This window comes from Labrus mixtus, chromosome 2, assembly GCF_963584025.1.
Source record: "Labrus mixtus chromosome 2, fLabMix1.1, whole genome shotgun sequence".
Lineage (NCBI taxonomy): Eukaryota > Metazoa > Chordata > Actinopteri > Labriformes > Labridae > Labrus > Labrus mixtus.
Window position 1 is genome coordinate 12,377,197 of NC_083613.1, and position 23,200 is coordinate 12,400,396.

Consider the following 23,200-nt stretch of genomic DNA (forward strand, 5'->3'; position numbering starts at 1 on the left):
GTTTGATAACGATGACTTATAAGATGGTTTCTATACTGATAAGAGCTCTCAAGAACCAATCGGACTCAAAGCTGATTTGCTCTTACTGACATTGTTCCCTTTTTTCTAGATCCTTGCTTGTGTTGTACTTACTCTCTGATGTACGTCGCTTTGGATAAAAGTGTCTGCTAAGTGAATTGTAGAATTGTAGAGTAATCTTACAACTTTCCTGCTTCATGTGCAAATCAACATGGAACCTGCCGACCGCCCTGATATAAATATATACTCTGCTTCTTTCTCTTGACTTTGTGCAACATGTCCTGTTTTCAGGTCTGGGGATGGTCACTCCCATCAACGACATGTACGGGGTGGAATCCAGCACGATGGTGAAGGGCGAGAAGCTGACCCGCTGTAAACTGGCCAGCCTCTACAGACTGGTGGACCTGTTCAGCTGGGCCCACTTCCCCAACTCCTTCATCACAGTAAGAGGCAGCAAGAGCACAAATGTATATGAAAACGTGCACGTTGGTGCAAGACAGTTCAAAAGATGTAGAGAGGGAGGACAGGAAAGACGGCTGGGCTGTCAACAGACGGCGGGAGTTTAAGAATTTAAAAAAAAAGATTAAAGAGACAAAACCAAAAGAACAAAAACACCACAAAATACAGGGAAAGAAAAGAAAGGAATGTGTGTGATAAAAAGTGTTTGAATAGGTGTTTATTGATGGATAGGTGTGTGTGCATGTTGCTGTGTGACAGGTGATATTTGTAGGGGAAGGGGGGGGCTTGAGGATGAGGGGTAACCAGCTGATGTAGGGGTGTCAGACCGAGGCGGTGCCTGCAGGAGGGGCTGAGAACGACGTCTTCCTAGCCCGGCCCCTCAGGGTCACTCCCCAGACCGCAGGGAGGGAACCTGCTAGCTGCAGGGTCCAGGCTACATGTTTGAGGGGGGCCGCCAGACCCTAAGGGAGGAAGCCCCGCCCCCCACAGGGTTCACAGATTTGCTGTCAGGACTGTGCATACTCTCCTTTTTCAGCACATTAGCTGAAGTGATTTCTGACTCCTCGCTGGTTGTCGAAGGCATTAAGATCAGATATTTGACACACTTCATAATTCAAAGAGCATTGTTGCCACAGCAGAACCAGACAGGTAAACAAGGAGGAGAGAGGAAATCAGCACAACAATTTTAATATAATTTACAAACAGTCTGTATTTGCCAATCATCATGTTAGCACCCATACAAAGTGAAAAACAAAAATAAACAAATAACACTAAAAATCGTCACCATGTGTACAACCTATCCCATCAGTGTTATTTTACATAATTTTGTTACTATACTGTCACCATGTTTTTCTTTGTCCTGTTTGCTCATTTTCTTATTTTGTCCCTCATTCATTTTATTTACTGACCCTTTTCCTTTTGTTTTGTTTGTCTGTTTGTTTGTTTGTTTTTGTCTAAATCTGCTTGCAAAACTGTATCGTACCACAGTTCCTCTCTTGTTTGTATAAAAAAAAAAAGAGCATTGTCTTGAAGAGCTTCATGTTTCTTGTTTCAGGGTCGTGTCAGTAAAGAGCAGGACCACATCCTCATCATCCCCCGAGGGCTCTCATTCGCCGAGGCGTCTGCAGCCAACCTGGTAAGAAACCTGACCAGTCGTAGAGCCTGTCTCATATGGCAGCTGTTCAGATACACGAGTGGAGTCCAAATGAGATTTCAGGGGTCAAACAGAGAATATGACAAAACAAGGGAGGACTGGATACAAAGATAAAGCTTTGATTTGAAGTTAATTAAAACAAAGACGGCTCGCACACTGCAGGGCTCCACCCGGTGTTCATCAGACTAAGGTCACATTGTAGAGCGCCCTCTGAAATACACCTGAACACAGTCACATAATCATTGATAAATCACATAATAACACAATCAATGAGTGAGAGAGAGAGAGGCGCCTCTATCAGTCCGATATCTGCTGGACTGTAAAACGTAAGAGACACCGAGACAAAGATCGGATCATGTCCCTGATCCCCTGCAGAGTGCGAGACTTCTTCTAGTGGTATAGTCAAGACCACACTAACCGAGACCAAGACAAACCCGAGAGCAGAGGACCGAGACAAGACCAACACGATAATTTAAAGCTTCCTGGCGGAGAATAATTCCTCAGATGTTTTCATGTTTCTGGTGGAGCAGTTTGTTTCATATCTCAAACTAAGCCACATAACTCCACGTTTGTTCTTCTGTGACATTCCAAACGTTTGTTCTGCTTCATCTTGCTTCTTTCCTGTTTTATCTTCAACACCTGTGCAAACACACACACACACACACACACACACACACACACACCTGTGTAATGTGACTGCAGTCGTGGGTCGACAGCTGGATTGTATTAACGGCGCTGCTGACGGGCAGATTTCACAGTCTGACCCGCCCGAGTGTTTTGCAGCCTGAGATCTACACCCAAACTGTGCCAAAGTTGAGCTGCAGCTGATAACCTGCTCGCTGTTGCCGCCTGAGAGAGAGAGAGAGGGAAAGATGGGGGGGGAGAGAGAGAGAGTCAAATCTTTCACAGGTATGCATCGTGCGTTAGGAACTCGGGAATAAATACAAAAGTTCATGATGACATCATGCACTCCAAAGAAACGAGGCCAACACCAAGATAGGATAGCCCCCCTGATGGAGTCTAGACCCTGGTGGTGGTGGTGATACCCCCTGATGGAGTCTAGACCCTGGTGGTGGTGGTGATACCCCCTGATGGAGTCTAGACCCCTCCCTCTCAGTCCCTTTCTGACATGAAGGTGGGGTGGTTTCAGTTCACATCAACAGTCTGCGTTTGTTTGCCTCTTATCGTCTTGGTTTGAGTTCAGGCTGTCCACTTCCTGTTGACCTTGGAGACATTCAGAGACGTTGAGTTTGAGCTGCGTACACACTCACACTTCTGCTTCCCCGTCCTCCACACACTCCTTGTTATCCAACTTTCCACCCACTCGAGTCACATTTCAGATTCTTCCTCACACGTCCTTTGGCTTCTCTTTATAATTAGCAGTGCTATGTTTGTCAGAGGGGCCTCCGTGTCAGCTGTGACCCCGGGGCGCTCTGAAGGACGTGACGGGGTGACCTCATCCTGGACCGGACATGTGATGTGTAAACCCATCGATGTTCGATCGTCCCACAGCTGCCCGTCACTGTGGCTGTATATACATGTAGTTAGTTACGCTCGGCTGGTGTCATTAACTTCCCTCTGCTGGCTGAGAGATCAATATTCAGTCATCCATCTGTGAGGCTGTTTACAGGCGGAACAGCACTCAGGACTCGTCTCAGGGTTTTCAGCTCCATCGAGCACGCTCCGACTTATTTTTTACATTTTATATAAATTCATAGTTTTTAAATTTTTGTGCTAGTATGAATGTAAAGAGTGGAAACTTTCGAAAAGGACACCGTTTCCATCGTGCGTGTGTGTGTGTGTGTGTGCGTGTGTGTGTGTGTCCGTCCATGTCCGAGTGTGCGTGTGTGTGTGGAGCTCCTGCTGTGCCGTGCTCTCTCACGCTGTAAGGCAGTATGAAATTCACAGACTGGTAGACCAATAGAACTTCATGTACATTTATGAATGCCCCAAGGCGTAATAACGGCTCTTTAAAAACATTCCCTTGTGCACGATGAAACATGGTTTTGGAAACATTCTCAGTGATGTCACTCACTGGTGTCTGAAACAGCGTTGTGAAGCCCGATGGTGGCGGTTGCCTTATTGGAAATGCTATCTCAACCTAACCTTCGATCGGGTAAAGAGGCGGAGCTAAGGCGAGCCATAAGTCTCTTGGCAAACAGTGACAAGTCGCCCACCCGTCTGTCAACCCAGCCACGCCCCTTATTATGCAAATTAGCAGATAACACTTAGCCTTTTTAAATCCAAATGGACCAGTTATCTTTTTTTTTTTAATGAGCCAGGGTGTAAACATATTTATCTCTGCTGTAAGATAAGCATTTTATAATTTTAATAATATGGGAAAGAACCTAAGAACCTAAAGTGGGCTCCTTGGCTTGTGCAGCCTCAAGTGGACACGTGAGGAACTGCAGATTTCTGCACTCTCACATTGACATCATTTTTCTTGCTGCTCTGCAAAAATAATTACATTTGCATTTACGGAGGTGGCACAGATTCATGGCGCATAAAAAGTCAGAGACAGAGAAGGTTACAATGGTAGAGTAGAAGAACGGACTGCCAGACTCATATCAAAAGTGGTTTAACTGAGTTTACTTAGTTGAAGAAGTTGAACTCCACACGGAGCTGATCAGACTGCAGTGATCAACGCTGAAGGATCAATTCAAGTCTGTTGGTCTGGAAACATTTGTTGCCTGGCAGTGAAATACCTGAAGATGACTGTTTACATCAAAGACACTCTGTGTGTGTTTGTGATAACTTGTTCATGAGAGCAGATTTCATCTGTGATCAACCTTAACGAGTGCAAACTGTGCTGTGGCCTGACACACACACACACACACACACACACACACACACACACACACACACACACACTGGTTTGTATCACAGAACAACACATGGTCACTGTGAGGACAGGAAGCTGTGTGTTCTGTTTGTTATTGACTTTCAGTGTCTCTATTTTCGCTGTTTCTCTGGTTAACTCTCTCCTGTCCGCCCCTCCATTTCTCATGTCTCCTGTCCTGTAATCTAATAACTGCTACCTGGCTGTCATGTCCGCTCTCTGACTCACTCATGTTCCTTGGAGATACTTCAGTTGACTTCCTGTTGAGGAGAGGACGGAGCGGAGGAATCGTTGCTCATTTGATTTCTGTCTTCATGCTCATTGATTTGGACTTGTGTTGATGTCTTTTTGGTTCTCGTTGGCAGTTTATCAGCTGTGTGTGTGTGTGTGTGTGTGTGTGTGTGTGTGTGTGTGTGTGTGTGTGTGTGTGTGTGTGTGTGTGTGTGTGTGTGTGTGTGTGTGTGTGTGTGTGTGTGTGTGTGTGTGTGTGTGTGTGTGTGTGTGTGTGTGTGTGTGTGTGTGTGTGTGTGTGTGTGTGTGTGTGTGTGTGAGTGATACATCTGGTTGTGTTTGATTTGATTACATGGATCTGGGCATGGTTAGTTTGACAGTCTCCCTCAGCTCTCCTCATCATGTTTCCTCTCGTCCCTTCTCCGGAGAGTCGTCTACATGATGCAGCAAAAGCTTGATTGGCTCGTGTTTGATTTCCTGTTTAGAAAAGGAAACGCGCTCCACTTCCACTTCCAGGGTCCCTGAATCCTCCGCTGATGTCGTCTCCTCTCTCTCTCTTTCTCCAGGTGAAAGTCAACATCATCGGCGACGTGATCGATCAGGGCTCCACCAACCTGAGGGTCGACCCCGCAGGTTTCAGCCCCCACGCTGCCATCTACTCCATGCGTCCAGACATCCGCTGCATCATACACGTGCACACTCCGGCCACGGCTGCTGTAAGTTCACGTGACGCCACAAAGTTTTCAAATCCATCCTGCAAATGAACGAGTGAACCCTGAATCCTCCTGATTATGCGTCAGAACACCTGGAGGGCTCTCTGACAGGAAATGTCTTTCTCAGTACCACGGCAACAAAAATAGAAATCCTAGGCACCAAATATAGGGTCATCTTTTATTTTGTTATTCAGTTTTAAGTATTTTTCTTAGAGCTGGGTATTGTCCACAACCTCACAATTTAATTCTATTTCAATTATTTGGGTCACGATTCAAAATCGATTTAATAATACATACAGATGACAGGCATACCCAGATAACTAGTCACAGTTCCTTCTGATATTTGTTATCATATTTGTTATATTTGTTGACTCAGATGTATTTTATCGTTTCATTATTCTTTAACAATCAAAGAATAAAACATTGAAGTACAGTATGATCTGAAGTGCACAATTGTGCCTGAGCTGAATTCACAGCACCTACAGTGCCCCCAGTGGAGAGGGGCGTCATTACAACAACAAAAATCTAACTCAGGATTTCCCTGAATTGATATTGAATTGGGAAAATAATAATTGCAATGCATTGATGAATCGATTTTTTTAACCAGCCCTAATTTTTCACACAAGTTAATCGTAGAGAAGTCTCAGCTGGAGACTGAGATGAATAAAAAAAGCTTTTACATATTCTTCCCTCATGTATGTCTCCTTGCACCTTTTTGCTGCTTTAGGTGTCATCCATGAAGTGTGGCATCCTGCCCATTTCCCAAGAAGCATTGGTCCTGGGTGACATCGCCTACTACAACTACCAGGGCAGCCTGGACGACCAGGAGGAGCGCAAAGAGCTGCAGAAGGCCCTGGGACCATCGACAAAGGTAGTCAGAGAAAACTGTGCACTGATAGAGGGGAACTGGCTCATTAGAAATATGCTAATGAGCTTTCAATAATTTAAAGAGAGATGATGGAGACATGCTTGAAATTCATGGAGCAAAACTTAAGGTACATCTTATAGCTGGTTAGCTTAGGTTAGCTTAGCTTAGCATGAAGGCAAGGAGAAACTGCTAACCTTACACTGTGTCTTTAAAAAAGGTCACAAGTGGAGCTACTTCCTGGTCAGATGCAGTGGCCTCTTTGAGTTGGATTTGTTCGAAGGTCCAATCAGTAAGATGTGTAGTGAGTGAAATGATAAAGTGACTTTACTGTATGATCAGACATTAAGGAAACATTCTATGTTGAAGTGCTGGCAGTGGAATTAATTTATCATCAGTGTTTGGCTGGTCTAAAATAGGAAACATAAGCAAGACCTGGAACACAGCACATCTCTTTTTATACATATTTTTAAATTCTTATTGGTGTGCATTAGTCTCTCAATGATTTTATAAATTATTTTATAAACTACTTCGTTTGTCAATAACTGTTCTGCACTCTTGTAAAGCACTTTGAACTGCAATTTAATTTGTCTAAAAGGTGCTATATAAATAAAGTTTGATTGATTGAAACATGATAAGGTTTTTTTTTTTAAACTGGGCGTTCAAGTGAATTTTCACTGCTGGTCTCTTGCTAGGTCCTGCTGTCATCATCGAGTGACCTAACCCTTGTTGTTGAGCATAAAATCCAAATGTGTTGCTGGTAACTTACTAATTTAAAAAGTCGGTCTTATGGGCCCTTCTTCTGTTTCTAATCAGAGATTCTGTGTTTGTGCTGCAGGTGTTGGTGTTGAGGAATCACGGTGTGGTTGCTCTCGGGGAGACTATCGAAGAGGCCTTTCACTACATCTACAATGCCCACTACGCCTGCGAAATCCAGGTACACAAACGTGACGCACAACACAACATCGGTTGAACCCTCAAACAAAGTCTGGTGCGGACCAAAGAACAGAACTCTGGTCAGCTTAAAAACCCAGTTCAATCAATCAAAACAATAACTAGAGATGACGCAGAGGCTGGTGGGGAATCATGGGAGTGATACTCTCTGCTACTCCAAACCCCCCCCGATGGTAACGGCCCTGGAGTTGACTGAGTTTCTCTTGTTGTTTTTTCTGCTCTTGGATTCTTGCGTGCCTTCGTGGTCACTCGATCGAGGGATTTCAGAGACGTTATTGTTTCCTGACTGCTTTAACAGGAATACCAAATCTCCTGATTGAACCCCCCCCCCCGCCCCCCCATCAAGCAAAAAGAAAACATTAATCCATCTGCAAAGCCCGGCTTAATTTCTATAAATAAATCCCCCGACCATGTTTGTTGTACGCCATGTGGCGTGTATTCCTTTGGTCGTGTGGCGGCGTCAGACTCAGGGACATTCTGGTCTTTTTTTATTGGATAGTGGGGGGTTACACTGTCATCGGTTTGTGCTCACATGTTCTCCCTCTGTGTGATTTAAAGGTAAACGCCATCTCGTGTGCCGGCGGCGTGGACAACCTGATCGTGCTGGACCAGGAGAAGTACAAATCACGAGTGTTTGCTGTGGCCACGGCGGCTGCTGTCAACATGGGGGGCCAGTATAAGTGGAAGATTGGCGAGCTGGAGTTTGAGTCTCTGATGAGGATGCTGGACAACCTGGTGAGTCCACGCGTCCTCACACCCGCTTCCTGTCTCCCTCTCTCTCACCCAGCCTTCACACCCGCTTCCTGTCTCTCTCTCTCTCACCCAGCCTTCACACCCGCTTCCTGTCTCCCCCTCTCACCCAGCCTTCACACCCGCTTCCTGTCTCTCTCTCTCTCACCCAGCCTTCACACCCGCTTCCTGTCTCCCCCTCTCACCCAGCCTTCACACCCGCTTCCTGTCTCCCCCTCTCACCCAGCCTTCACACCCGCTTCCTGTCTCCCCCTCTCACCCAGCCTTCACACCCGCTTCCTGTCTCTCTCTCACCCAGCCTTCACACCCACTTCCTGTCTCCCCCTCTCACCCAGCCTTCACACCCGCTTCCTGTCTCTCTCTCTCACCCAGCCTTCACACCCGCTTCCTGTCTCTCTCTCTCACCCAGCCTTCACACCCACTTCCTGTCTCTCTCTCTCTCTCACCCAGCCTTCACACCCACTTCCTGTCTCTCTCTCTCACCCAGCCTTCACACCCGCTTCCTGTCTCCCTCTCTCACCCAGCCTTCACACCCGCTTCCTGTCTCCCTCTCTCACCCAGCCTTTTATTTCCACTTCCTGTCTCCCTCTCTCACCCAGCCTTCAGACTGCGACAGTTTCTGGATCTTAAAGAAAAGGGAGGGGATGGAGTAAATAAAGATGAATAAAGGGGAACTTCCTTTATGAAGCAAAGTGCAGAAAAAATGTCTGAAATGCAGAAGGATCAAGAAAGATGAGGGGGACAAAGCGTGGGAAATGAGAGCGTGTGAAAAGAGCCAAGATGAGAAGAACAAGGAGAACATTGAGGGGGAGGAGGAGAAAGAAGAGAGGGGAGAGGAAGAAGAGGATGAAGGGGGTGAGGAGGAAGAAGAGAGGAGGAAGAGGAGGATGAAGGGGATGAGGAGAAAAAAGAGAGCAGAGAGGGGAAGAGGAGGATGAAGGGGGTGAGGAGAAAGAAGGAAGCAGAGAGGAGGAAGAGGAGGAGAAAGTGTCAGATAGGAAATGTCTCTCTGACTGTGACTTCTCGTCTTCTCTGTCATGAATCTGTCGGCTCCTACACCAAGCTAAGTGTGATGTCCCCCCCCCCCCTCCCCCCCGCAGGGCTACAGGACGGGTTACGCCTACAGACACCCGATCGTACGAGAGAAGCCGAGGCACAAGAGCGACGTGGAGATCCCGGCCACGGTCACGGCGTTCATGTTCGAGGAGGACGCCGAGGCCACACGGCTGCCCTTCAAGTTCCTGCAGCAGCGGCAGCAGAGGGAGAAGACGCGCTGGCTCAACTCGCCCAACAGCTACACCAAGGTCAACGTGGAGGGCGGAGAGGAGCGCTACAACAGCCGGACGACCACGGTGAGCAGAACAGAAAGAAAGATTTACTCTGGATTGGTTTATTCTAACATCTGTGACACAAAGCTCCACGATCAGGTTTTACTGATTTACATCATTATTCATATTTTCTGTTGACGTCTCATAGTGATGTTCAGATAAATCATAAACCCAAACAGGAAGTGACATCACACAGATGTCCTCCTCAGTCAGTGCAGATTGTTTCGTTTCGACTGTAGTCGTTTCAATCCTGAACCTAGATCACCCCCTAGAGGCTGAAAAGAGAACTACATGACAGAGTAGCACAGGGAGTTCAGAGTCCTGATGGCTCCGTGTGGCAGATCTGCACAGATCCTCTGGAGGCTTAGACCAGATGGCAACAGTACAAAGAGATGATGGGGGGGCGGGAGGGGTCTGACATGATAGTGGTGGCTTTTCTGATGCAACTTGACGTGTCCGAGAGATAAGTAGCAGGTACACAATAAAAAGTAGATTTTTGGGTTGTGTTGATTTTGCTTTTAAGAAAACTACAGAAGCCTGAGGAGGAGGTGCATTCATCCATTTCACTTTCCTCTGTTTCCCCGTGAGATAAATGACAATAATCCGGTTGTTTTCTGCAGATCTCGGCCTATTCCAGTCGTTACCTTGAGAACACAACGCTGGTGATACAGAGTACATTTTACAGATCTTAAGAAACCGGGTTGTTATCCAGAGAGGAAGACATGAGTCAGTCAGGATCTTTGCTGGATGATGAACTCGTTATCACTGTGATGTTTTCTTTAAAGGTTAAAGCGACTGAGCGTTTCAGGAGGGAGTGAAGTAACGTAAATAAGAAGTCAGTTCATGTTGTGAGCTCTTATGAGACAATGTTCAATCCTACGGTTCAATAAAGAACAAAACAAACTACGGTTAGTGCGCGCGCCCCATGTATGGCGGCTGTGGTCCTCCAAGCGGACGGCCCAGGTTCAAATCCAGCCTGTGGCTCTTTTCCTGCATCTCATTCCCTATTCTCTCACTACCTGATTTCCAGCTCTATCCACCGTCTTATCTCTCCATTAAAGGCACAAAAAGCCCAAAAAATAAATCTTTAAAAAAAAAAAATTAAAAAAAACTACACTCTCATTTGAGATGCATCAAAAACCGAACCAGAGACGAATCATGACGCAGCTTGAATAAGTTTGGTCAGTGCAACTAAAGAGAAGCTGTGTTAGTTTGGATAGCAGACTTCCTGTTTCACCCTGATTCACTTTGATCCTGGAGATCTCATTACAGACATCAGTCATCAGAGTGTTCAGTGGTTATTTTACTCTGACAGTTTTTTCCTCCTCTCTTTTTTTTGCAGTGGATGAAGGCCGACGAGACGGGGACCCCGATCCGGATCGAGGATCCAAACCAGTTTGTCCCTCTCAACACAGACCCCAATGAAGTGCAGCAGAAGAGGATGAAAGTGAGTCGAGCCCTGTCTCTCAGTCAGCTACGTTCATTCATTTAAGTTGACCTTACTTTTTTTTTTTAAAAAGTGCTCTACCTCTAGTCACTTCCTGTCAGCACCGCTGGTCACTTCGGGCGGCAGTAGCTCAGTCTGTAGAGACTTGGGTTGGGAACCGGAGGGTCACCGGTTCAAGTCCCCCACCACCAGCTCAGGAGCACCCGCTGTGGGCCACCCCGTCACTCTGGCTTCTCTCCATTAGTGCATGTCCATAGGGTCCTGTGTGTGTGTGTGTATTTCAGCCTATGTGTGTGTTCATGACTTACAGAGTGTAAAAACTGAAATTATCAATAAAAGTAAATTTAAAATCTTCCTGTCCGCACCTCTGGTCACTTCCTGTCAGCACCTGTGTGTTTGATCAAACTTAAATCTGTTCGTTTCCACTTCCTGACATTGTCTCCTCCTCGCTCGTGTTGTTCTTCCTCTCTGATGTTCGTCTCTTTGGACGAAAGCGTCTGATAAATAACTTGTAGAATCGAAGAATTTAAGATTCGTGGATTTTACTGAACTCGCACGTTATTTATTTTGTTTGTCTGTTTGAAAAATGAGAAGGAAGTATACCTGAGAAGGTGACAGGATGTCAGTTGTTTATATGTATCACTTCCTGATTACATAATTTTATTTTTTGTTCTCCTATCACAGATCAGAGAGCAGAACCGCTTCGATGTGACGACGTCGGGCCCGCGCTCTCAGCACCTCGCAGGAATCCCCGTCGATGCTCCACGACGGGTGAGACTTTCCCCTCCCGTGTTCACACTTCTGAAAAACGTTTCCTAGTTTCTCCCTGATTGTTGACCACATGTATATCAGACCACCTTACAGCAACAGTGCGATCGTCGTGCTCCTAATAAAGCAAACTGCTCATCAGTACGACCTTCTCCACTCTTTAGTTCATTCTGTGATCACGTCTACACATCACATAAAGGCAAAAACTTTCACAGATATTTCATCTTGAATATCTTGTAAACATTACAAACGCAGCGTCCTCCTGAGCAGCGGAGGAGCTGATGGGTGATTGGCGCTTTCTACACCGCAGGTCACACCTACACACGCTGCCAAAGACGAAGCAACGAGAGCAACTTGATGTTAAGTGTCTTACTCAAGGACACATCGGACATGTGGCTGCAGGAGCCGGGGATCGAACCCCCGGCCTTCTGGTTGTGTGTGTGTGTGTGTGCATTTAACACTTCCACCCACCCCTGCTGAAGTCACAGACCCAGTTCTGCCTCCCCAGTCAAAAAGTCTGGCTCCTTAGACCCCTGTCATATTACCTAACAGGAGAAATCAGCTGTGAAGGACGTATTACAGTATAATGAGCATCATATAGGACAGCCTGTCGGGAAACCTGTGAGAAAACAGCTTTCTAATTAACATCTGTCCCGGCTCTTTGTATGACCTGTGCTGAACGTCCCCTTCAGTCTTAGTAAGCCGTCTTAGTAAGCCGTCTCAGCTGCAGGAAAACAAGGAGTCAAAGGTACAACATGGAGTCATGGGCAGTGAATAAAAGAACCTCACGTCAGCGTCCTTTCACTCCGTGACCACTAGATGGAGACACATGAGCACGTTTGCAAAAGGCACAGTGAAGCAGCAGAGGGGGACTCAAGCTTTAAAGAGAAATAAAAAACATATAAAAACAGATCAGAACTATGAAGGTGCAGCTGTAACATCTGGACATGTTGATGCTGATGGTTTTGTGGTCGGTGTCTTGTCTTTAAGGATCCAGTGTACATTAACGTCCTGGTAAATATCCACATGAGTTTCTCACATCGTCTCTGGTTGCCGTGGTGTTTTTGATTTGACACATTCTGACCTCTTCAGAACTTTGCATGTGTTTCTTTACGTCGTGTTTTTTCAAAGGAACCAAACTTAGAACGACATATGACCGTTTTTTTATTCTGCATCAGTTGCACTTCTTGCATGACATTGTTTTTTTCAGGAATCATTTGTCACACAGTTATCTAGACATGTCATTTGTCACACAGTTATCTAGACATGTCATCAAATGTGTGTTGAGTGTGCATGTGTGGAACTCGTTTTGTGAGTTTGTCGGTGCGTTTGGTGTTAATTGGATTTGAAAACATGTCTGTTAACGAGACGTTTGTGTTTACAGAATGATTCTGTGCAGAGTTGGTGGTTAGTTGAGTTCTGTGTGATGTGCTCCATGTGCACTTTCATCTTTTTATGAGCCGCACATTCATGCAGTCATAAATGTTTTTTCTACTCAGACAGAACCGGTGTGTGTGTGTGACTTTAAACGTGTATGTTCTGTTAAGTTGTTTGTGTGTGCACAACGTGGAAAACGAGAGATGTGTTGTTGTATGTGCATGTGTTCCTGCTCTGATTAACAGTTTGTCAGTCATCTCAGAGAGTGCATGCATGTGGCTCATGACTGTGTGTGTGTGTGTGTGTGTGTGTGTGTGTGTGTGTGTGTGTGTGTGTGTGTGTGTGTGTGTGTGTGTGTGTGTGTGTGTGTGTGTGTGTGTGTGTGTGTGTGTGTGTGTGTGTGTGTGTGTGTGTGTGCGTGCTCCCTTGCTCACCTCTCTCCCTGTCTCCTCCCAGCCATACGTGCCCACAGAGGAGGAGCAGATGGCTCCCCTGCCTCCCAACCCCTTCACTGAGCTGTCAAAGAAGGACCTGGAGGACCACAAGAACGTGGATCGGAGGCAACTGGGCGTCAGCGGTATGACACACACGCACACACATGAACGCACAAACACACATGAACGCACACACACTTAAATAAATATGCAAAATCAAACACAGCGGTCGTTAGATTAAGGAATGTTCAGAGGTGTGCACACCTGATTCTAGAAAGCAAAGGAGCCGAGTCACGCTGAGAGACATATGGACTGAACACACTGGCACACTCACACACACACACACACACACACACACACACACACACACACCCGCATGCAGTGACTCAAAGCCAAAGACTCGTCCTGCAGTGTGCCCCACAAACAATCCCACCCATCTGTGAATTCAACAACAGATCACCGAGCAGGTTTGGAAATCCATGAAATGATCATTCTGTGAGCCGTGGTTTAGTGCAACATGAAGAGTAGAGTTTGAGCAGACAAAATGTTCCAGCAGCTCGTTGCTGTCTTTAATGTTTCAGTAACTTTGGGGTTGTGTCATTTTGGCGCCCCCTGCAGACAAAGCCATGTGTCTTATCTCTTTGCTTATTTAGTCCTGTGCATGCATTAGTGTTGTTTTTAACAATAAAAATCATCATGGGGCGCCAGCGGTTATGTCGCGCGCCACATGAACAGAGGCTGTTAGTCCTCGTCACAGCTGCAACACTTTCTGAAGATAACACACGGCCCTCTCAGCCAGATGTGGCCACATGTCCTGCTGACGCCTGTTAGAGATGTTAAAAAAAAAAAAAAAAAAATTCTCCAACAGCTCTGAATCGGCTCAAACAGCTGGAGCGGATTTCAAACTGAGCTCAGACTGAATCAGGATTTCTTAAAACTCAACAACCTCTCTCCCTCTCCTCTTCCCGTGCACAGATCTGGACTTGCAGATGGATTTCTGTTCTGCAGATTTGTTGTTGATAAAGATTCAAAGTGTGCAGCACTGTCACCTTAGCAGCGACCCCAGAGGACTCGCTATACTATATACACACACACACACACACACACACACACACACCTATATACCTTTAACATGAGGGCTTCTCCCCATGGGCTCCACTGCTGCCTTTATCTGCAACACACACACACACACACTACCACAAACAAACACACTCACAGAGGATAGTCAATGCTAATCATTTTAGCCCTCTGTCCTGCTGCCTTTCAGAGTGGCAGTGGAAAAAATCAATAGAGAACAGATAGTAAAAGAGGGGAGGGGGTCATCAACTCCTCCCTATCCTGCACAGCGTCCTGCCACGTCAGACCAGATCAGTGTGTGTGTTTGTATACGGGTGTGTGTGGTGCACATGTGTTCATGCATGTTTATAAGATCATGCAAAGGCTGATAAGTGCATATGAAACAAAGTGCAGGTGTGTGTGTGTGTGTGTGTGTGTGTGTGTGTGTGCACATGTATGATGAGTAAGATGGCAGCCTGCACTAACAGCAGGTCTTCACACCCGCCACATGAGCGCAGCCCGTTGCTATGACACTGCTGCCCCCACAGCCCCATGAATCCCCAGTGGCCAATCTGGATGCAAGCTGGAGACCGTCTGTAATGGCCTGATACATGCCTGGAAATACACACATGCACACACATACACACACACTCCTGAATGGTTTAAACAAACAGTCAGTGTGTGTAAGGGGCACAACACGACCGCACTTATGCAGCTTTGTGTATTTACGGTTTATGTTATAAAACGCTGACCTCTTGCATCGTGCATGTAACAATGAAAACAAACGAGCATGCTCCCTGTGCAGAGCAGGATGCTGTGTGTGCTGAGGCTGTGCATGAATGACTTGTGAACGAGTGAACGTGTAACCCAGAATGTGCTGCTCTATGTGTTAAAGTGATATGAGAATGACGTTTATCTATAAAAAAAATAAAATAATCTGTGTTACATACTGCTGAAGCTTCTGATGCTGAGCTGCACTGGAACATCGTGCACGGAGAGTTTCAATCATGAAAGAGTGCAAAGAAACGATTCATGGAGAAGCACGGTCGGCAGTGATTTTTATCTAGAATACTCAGACATGCACGTGGCAAAAACAGCAAAGAGGTGCGATTAACCGCCTTGTCCAGAGGGGGCGCCAAAGTCGACACAGGAACTTTAAGTCACTGTTCAGGGCGTCTTTCCCAATCGACACGTCACATCGTCACCGCGGGTTATTAAGAGTCACAAAGCGTTCCAGTGCTCGCTCAGCCGCCAGGAGCAGCAGATAACAGCTGACCATCAGCAGACGAGGATTGTGTCAATTTTGTGGAAAGGCAGCTGTGCATGGCCTGATTCTAACATGTGTGTTACCACTAATCTGTCCCCCCTTCCTCACCCCCCTCTGACCCTTCATCCCCAAATCCTCCCCCTGTCATCCACCTCTCATCCCGCTCACCCCTGCTGTCATCCCTCTGCTTCAATCCTCTCCGCACCACCCTGCAATCCTCTCATCCACCCCTCGCCCCCGCCGACCCCCCCCCCCCTCCCCCCCACCCACCCTCCCTGCAGATGGAGAGCACGACCTAACCTCTGACGACGGCTCCACTCTCTCTCAGTGTGTGTCTCTCACGCAGTCCCCGCAAAGCACTCCAGCTAAAGAAGGTATAACTCACCCAGAGACAGAGAGAGAGAGAGAGAGAGAAACAGAGCACCTCGCTTTAAGTGTCTTTAACATCAGATGTTTGCATGAGAGTCAATTCAAATGAAGTGAGAGCTCGATCTGTGTTTGGGGCACGCGCACTAACCACTAGGCTAGGACATTGGTACGCTGTTTCTACAAGAAAATCATTGTATCACAATTGAAGGAGGCGGAGATAGAAACTCATATTTAAATCTTTGTAGCACTTAAAATCAAGGTCACAATATTCACCTTTAACAAGTCGCTTATTAGCATGCTAATTATAAGCATACTGGCTGCCTATTAGTCATTAAGTGCTTATTAGTGCCTTTTTCTAAATGACCACAGTCTGTAGCTCACAGGTCGTTAACGAAGAGTTTACCCTCCTTATTACTGCTTATTGATAGTCAGTTTGGAAGTTATTAGTTTGGTCCTGTTAAAGGAAGAATGTGCGACTTGTTGATCCAGTGGATGTCGCACTTGAGCTCCAGCATGAAACCAAAACAAACTGCTGTTTGGCCACGCCTCCTCCATACTGAAGCCTCCGCTCTCCTCCAGAGACACACCTCCAACCCCCCCTCCACTCGAGTTCACATGAAGGAGTTCAATTAGAACGCACCATACTTAAGCACCAGCTGCAGTCACCTGTGTCCTGCATTGTTGTGTTAGCATGCTAATGTTAGCGCTCTTTAGTTAGCTCGTAGCTTCACATTTCATGTAAACTCACACAGAATGAGCGTGATCTAAAAACTCTTACATCCAAATAAATATAAATAAATAATCAGTGAGTATGTTCTTCTTCTCTCCTTGACTAAAACAGTTTTATACACAAGGAGAGGAGCCGACCGTCCCGTCCATGTAAACACGGCTCTGACAACAACACAGCCAGCGGGACTCGAGCTTCTTACTCATTGTAAACAGTCATGACTCAGAGACACATTTACACAGGATAGACTTGATCTATGATATGTCACACATTCTTCATTTAAAGGTAGAAGTAAAAGTCAGGAGACAAATAGTCTTTGTTTACTTCAAGGAGTTTTACTAGAAGAAATTCTGACCTATCAGAGAGCATTTTATTCTCACTCATTCATGTCTGCTTGTAAACGTCCCCGTGTGAACACAGGCCCAACTTCAGGTGATTATGCAACAATGGAACAAACTGGTCCATGATTCAGACCAGAGCAAACGATCTACAGATGTGAAAACGCTCCTCATAAGCACCATAAATTAAAACTGTGTGAATAATATTCTCATCGGGACGCCATCTTTAGCCTCCGTTTCCTGTGATGTAAAACAATATCAGACCTGTAAACATGCTCTGATGTCCCAGCCAATGATGTCTGCTTATTCACTCGTCTCCTCTTGTTGTCTCTCAAATCAGACGTTTTTGTTTCCCTCAACAAAGAAATGTGGTTTGTAACATCTGAGCCGGTTTGTGCACCTCGCAGATCACAGTGGCGTCTTTACAAGTAGTAAATAATGACACTGAGGGATCGACTTCCTGTCAGCTTCCCTCCAGCACAAATGCGCAAAACCACACGATGAGTAACAATTAACCCGCCGCGGCACATCCACCCCGGGGGACTCATATTTTCTGACACCACCTCTATGAGGTCACCCGCTTGTCATGTTGAAACCAGGTCAAGCCGCTTTTGAACGTCCCCCTGTGTGCTGTTTTTGTGCTAATGTGAAAATAAACAGAGAGGTTGTCAGGTTTTAGTAACGTGGCGCCGCTGCCCTGCATTCTGAGCCCACAGCAAGGGGCGGGGCGGCAGCAGACCTGTTACGTGGCGGTCATTAAGGGAGCGGGTGAACTGGACTCTTCAAAGCCTCATGTTTTAAAGGGAAAGGAGGACACGGCCTCTGGGCTATCAGGTCACTACAGCTTTACACAGAGGTGTTATGAAATATGTGGAGCACGGGGAGAGCCTGTGCGTCTGTTGGGAGTGAAGCACAAGTGGTGTTATGCCCTTTTTGGGGTTTGTATATTTAATCTAAGTATGTTCACAATAGCTAAAGTTCTAAAAAAGTGTCTGTTTTCATGTACTGCCGCTCCATGCACCGGCTCACTTCTGACTCTCTCTCTAAGGCTCTGAAGTGCCCACGTTCAGAGTCCCCACATGTGCCAAGTCTGATCTGATTGGTCGGCCTGTCAGCTCTGCCGTAATTGGTCAGTCGCTCAGCACAGTTCTCGGAAATGTCACGCCCCTTTTACCATATTGGGAATGCAGCCACTTTGGCTCCGAGGGGAGCAAAAACATTAGCACCTTAGTACTACTGTGCTACGGCATATCATGGGCGTGCTTCAGAAGTTAATGGGCGTGCAACATGAGCTGCTGGGCTTGCCACAACGAGCCAATGGGCTTAGATCAGTGATGTCACACTGACAAGGCATAATATGACCCCTTTAAGGATCCATCCTGATATCTGATTAAAGGAGGAGTCAGTAGAAATGTTTGTAAACAAAACAAACTGGACCCCTCCTCAAGTACCTACACTGCAAGCTAACGCACGGTAGGACAAGCTAACCGGCCGGTGTTTGTCACATGTCTGTCCAAGGTTTTAAGGCCCCCCCACACACACACACAGCCGTTTTAGAAGCCCCTCGCTTTGCCAGATATGAAAGCAGTTATCAGGTCAAACCAACAGGTGTTGCAGCGATGGAAGAGCAAGAGAACTGGTTCAGATAGAAGTGATTGTACCCGACCTAAAAAGCCTCTGCATGTTTCTAATAAGCTCCACGAGCAGAAACATGCTCAAACTAGGATCAATATTGGAGATGCTTTTGAAAAATGGAGAGAGGTTAGAACACAGAAAGGTTTACAGACCGATGCAGAGCTAGATAAACACTGAAGCTTCAGTGTCCACCACATGGCAACCTGCATGAGCATTGAATCTAGAGAGGAGGGGGGGGAGACAGCTCTCTACAATGTTTAGAATTTAGACTGAAGTACCCATTTTAAACACTAGGGGTCAGAGTTACATACTGCTCCTTTAAGTGAATGTAATTAATCATGACAGATTAGTAATACTGTAATCGTTAAGTGTTTTTCAGAGTCCTTATCTCTTTCTTCTTGCTCGCTCTCAGACAACCACACGGGCCTGATGAACGGCAAAGACAACAACGGCGATGTGGACGAGGAGCTGTCCAAACGCATCAGCCATCTGACCACCAGCGTGGAGAGCGTGGAGATCACAGTGCGCACCGGGGAGAAGATCGAGGAGGCGCTGTCCCCCGAGAGCTCGCCCTCCAAATCGCCCAACACCAAGAAGAAGAAGAAGTTCCGCACCCCGTCCTTCCTGAAGAAGAACAAAAAGAAAGAGAAGACGGAGGCCTGAGAGCCGAGCGGAGCGGCGGGCAGGAGGAGGAGGAGGAGGGGCAGCAGCAGCCACCTTTTCTGTTTCATGTCGGTGTTTCTTTTGTCTACGTTTTTACGTCATTTTATGTTTTTTTGTTTGTAATTTTATTTGATTTTTTTTTAACAAAAAAGTTTTCTGTGCAGAAGGCAGAAGAACGTACGACATTTAAAAAAAAAAAAAACAGGTTTGTAACAAGAGAAGAGAAGAAGGTGTGTGACGTTTGGGGGCGGGGCGGGTCTGAAATGAAAGTAGCAGCAGATGTCAGGTGATTCAGGTGAGGCTGTGAAGGGGTCACTTGAGGCCGTTTAGATCCTGAAGAACTGGCTCACCACCTCCAGTTATTAGAAATGATTGAACTGCGACGAAACGACACCCCCCCCTCCCCATCCCGACCCCCCCGATCTTTTAGGGTTTTTGTTTTTTACGTTCTGGTCACCTTGGGAGGAAACTGAGACGCCACATGAAATCTGAAGTCACTGGAAAACTGATCTGAGACAAACCGCCTCGGGGTGTGTGTTGTTAGATTTACTCTGAGAGGAGTTTCTCTCTCTCTCTCTCTCTCTCTCTCTCTCTCTATCTCTATCTCTATCTCTCTCTCTCTCTCTCTCTCTCCCCCTCTCTCTCTCTCTCCCTCCCTCTCTCTCTATCTCTCTCTCTCCCTCTCTCTCTATCTATCTCTCTCTCTCTCTCTCTCTCTCTCTCTCTCTCTCGCTTGCTCGCTCGCTCGCTCCGACACAACCCTCGTCTTCAGATGAGGTAGAGGGTCTCTAGACCGGACGAGGCAGTGAGAACGAGCGTGTGGCGTGTCTCAGTGATCTCAGAGAGCCGCCGACTCACTCTGAATATTTATGTAGCATTTGTTCCTCCTCATCTCGATGTGTTTGTTTGGTTTTGCCAAAAGGAAAAGCAGAAACAATCTCACAGCGTCGCTGTTCGACTTTGTCATCTCATGAATTCAGATCTTTTTTTTTTTAATTGCACACAGATTTGCTTTTTAGTCCACTCTGTTTTGTACTCGTCTGTACGCTTTGCAGAGGTTACAGATGTGATGCATGTCGTAGCGATGCCTGACTGCTCAAATGATATTTTAATCTTCAGAGTGGGCACATTTACTTTATAACTCAGATATATGAACAAACTGGAGACGTTGGCTATAGATTTCTAACCATATATTTTTATTTGATTGTGCTGCACTTTTCTGGTGGTTAGAGAACACATCTTAGCTGCAGGTGGTTTCACCGCTGAAGGAGATTTTGTGAAGTGTTTCGGTAATAAGTTGTGCAAGTAGGCGAGCAAAGGCGTGCACGGCGTGGGAGAGAGAAAAAAGGTCAGGACCCAGAAAGTGAGTCGAACGAAGGAGGAAAGAAAAAAAACAAAGGAATCGTCTTTCTGTGGTGTCAAACGTGATGAATGCTCTCTGCTTCTCAACTGGACAGGAAGAAGACAAACATACAAACAGGAAGTGTATCAAACTGTCACATACAAACAGGAAGTGTATCAAACTGTCCGCTGAAATAGGAATCATGGGTAGTGGAGTTTGGAGAGGTGACATCTTCTGTTTGGTGTGTTTGTGTTTGTGTGTGTGTGTGTTTTTAAAGCCATATTGTAGTTTTATTCCTGATCAGACAAGAGTTAGTGATTCTCACCAACCCGAACAAGACCTCTGATCAACCCCCCCCCTCGCTTCAATATCCTCCTGGAGCTGGAGCGATAAACAGAGGAAACACGGACATTATGTTTTTATTTGATCGCTCGGCCGTCATTTCAGCTTCTAAAGCCCCCCACGCCGTTTCTCTGGCGAACATGATGATGTTGTAGCCGTCAGATGACCCCCAGCTGAACTCTGTAAAGCCAAAGTGTGATGGGTCGACACATATCCTCCCCCCCTGCAGTTTAAACAGATGTACCAATATCCCAGCGAGCAATGTGAAGTATTGGATTTGGGGGGGGGGGGGTATGTTTAGCCGTGTTAAACGATAGCTTTTTAGCTCTGGGCGATGAGCTGAGGTCACATGACAGAGACGTGGAGAAGGGAGGTGTGAGTTTGAAATGGGAGTGCACATGTGTGAGTCTAGAGGGGGGGAGGGGGGTGACACTGACACTAACACACCATGTTTTTCTCACTCAGATATTTCTTTGGTACCATCTCTCCGCCTGGAATTGTTTTATTCATCCTCCATGTGTACGCAGTCGGCTGTAGTTTGCAGAGAGCGCTAGGCTTTTTTTTTTTTATCGACCTTTTGGCAAGCGCTCGTCGCTTCACACGAACTGAATGTGCATCCTTTTGATTTTCTCCTCTTCTGTTTTGCACCTTGCTTTTACTAATGCCTCTCTCTTATCCATCAATTATTTTTCTTCTTCTGTTTAAAAAAAACAAAAAAAAAACGAGTTTGGCTTTGGCATGCCAGATTATGAGCCGAGCTTCTTTGTGACCTGTGAAATCCTATAAATGGTTCTCTAATGGAGTTGCTTTTAGATGTATCGCTAATCAGTGTACATTCACAAATAAAATCTGTATTTTAAGAAACAGAAGCTCATCTTTCATGTTTGTGCGTCCCGTCTCACCTCATTCCTCCGACTGTTTTTTTTAAGTTCCACATAATCCATACACACTTAATTTACGCCATCATCATCAATTGAATGCTGCAGAATGACGTGTACATATGAAGAGTATTTTAGTACAGATGGACCTCTGCTCGAACGCTTTCCTTCAGTGTCTTTGAGAAATATGAAACGGTGCCTTTTTAAAACTTTATTCAGGATGCTTAAAGATGAAGATGAATGTGTGAAAAGTTCAATCAGGATGTCACGTAATGAAGGTCATTCTGTGATCTTACAGGAGGAGTCAGTAGAAATGTTTGTAACATTCAAATGTGGCTCCTCCTCCTGGGCTCATCGCCCCCAGAAGCCCCGTCCCCTGCAGGATGTGGTGTGTACGTTTACTGCTTGTAGCTACACTGCAAGCTAACGCACGCCAACACAAGCTAACCGCAGGTGTTTGTCACCTGCCTGTCCAACAGGAAGCAGACCAACTCCACGTCCACGGGTAAAAGACAACACAAGGTTCACCCTCGTTTTAGAACAAGCTTTATCCGCTTGGTGTTTCTCCTCACTCTGATTATATTTTCACCTGCTGCGCTGTCATTGGCTGGAGGAAACACACCAGCTCCACCCAGAAACGTCTCGAGTCAACCAGAACAAAGCAGAACAGTAAAATCCAGTCAGAGGACAGAGTCTCTGCAGACACAGTCACCACCACACATGTATGGAGGCCCAGAAGGGACGATGGAGCAGCTTTACTTTCGGAGAAGTCTGTATTTTATTTTGAAGGAGACAGCTGCTCTATTTTATTTTGAAGGAGACAGCTGCTGACAGGTTGAGAGAGAGCACAATGACTCAAGACGTGGTTCTTCACGACACTACGGCCCGTAAAAAAAGGGATGGAAATCAGAGAGAAACACAGACGCTGTATCTGCATGCTGGAGCTACACATGACCACGGATGTACTCTTCAATAAGGCCCGGCGTTCCCTGTATGCATGTGGGAAAGACGTGGCGGAAGGTCAGCTCACACTGACGCACGACCACAGCTCACAATGTACACGACGAGTTAAAATGTGAGTTTTGTAGGGTACTGATGCTTAGATCAAAGATGTCAGATTAGGAGATAACAAACGCGGTGACTTGACCAACAGACATGACAGACTTCCCCGGGGTGCTCAACCAATCATAACGACATGATGACGTTGTAAGGAAGAGGGGCGGGGCTAAACGACATTCTGTAAAGAT

At 46.2% G+C, this 23,200-nt stretch overlaps 1 protein-coding gene across 8 annotated transcripts in view; it reads left to right on the top strand.

The window, feature by feature from the left end:
• add3a (adducin 3 (gamma) a) overlaps positions 1-21,944 on the top strand; it is a 100,677-nt gene extending 78,733 nt beyond the window's left edge. For 5 of the 8 annotated variants that reach the window (XM_061064515.1, XM_061064535.1, XM_061064508.1 and 2 more), the window contains 13 exons: positions 310-461; positions 1,532-1,612; positions 5,267-5,416; positions 6,141-6,284; positions 7,117-7,215; positions 7,791-7,967; positions 9,083-9,334; positions 10,653-10,757; positions 11,442-11,528; positions 12,516-12,539; positions 13,359-13,479; positions 15,941-16,033; positions 19,141-21,944. In XM_061064515.1, coding sequence (XP_060920498.1) covers positions 310-461; positions 1,532-1,612; positions 5,267-5,416; positions 6,141-6,284; positions 7,117-7,215; positions 7,791-7,967; positions 9,083-9,334; positions 10,653-10,757; positions 11,442-11,528; positions 12,516-12,539; positions 13,359-13,479; positions 15,941-16,033; positions 19,141-19,391 — 1,736 coding nt within the window. In that variant the 3' untranslated portion in view covers positions 19,392-21,944. The remainder of the gene's footprint in view (positions 1-309; positions 462-1,531; positions 1,613-5,266; positions 5,417-6,140; positions 6,285-7,116; positions 7,216-7,790; positions 7,968-9,082; positions 9,335-10,652; positions 10,758-11,441; positions 11,529-12,515; positions 12,540-13,358; positions 13,480-15,940; positions 16,034-19,140) is intronic. The other 3 variants (XM_061064549.1, XM_061064541.1, XM_061064557.1) reach the window with 3 other exon arrangements.
• The last annotated feature ends 1,256 nt before the right edge of the window (positions 21,945-23,200 follow it).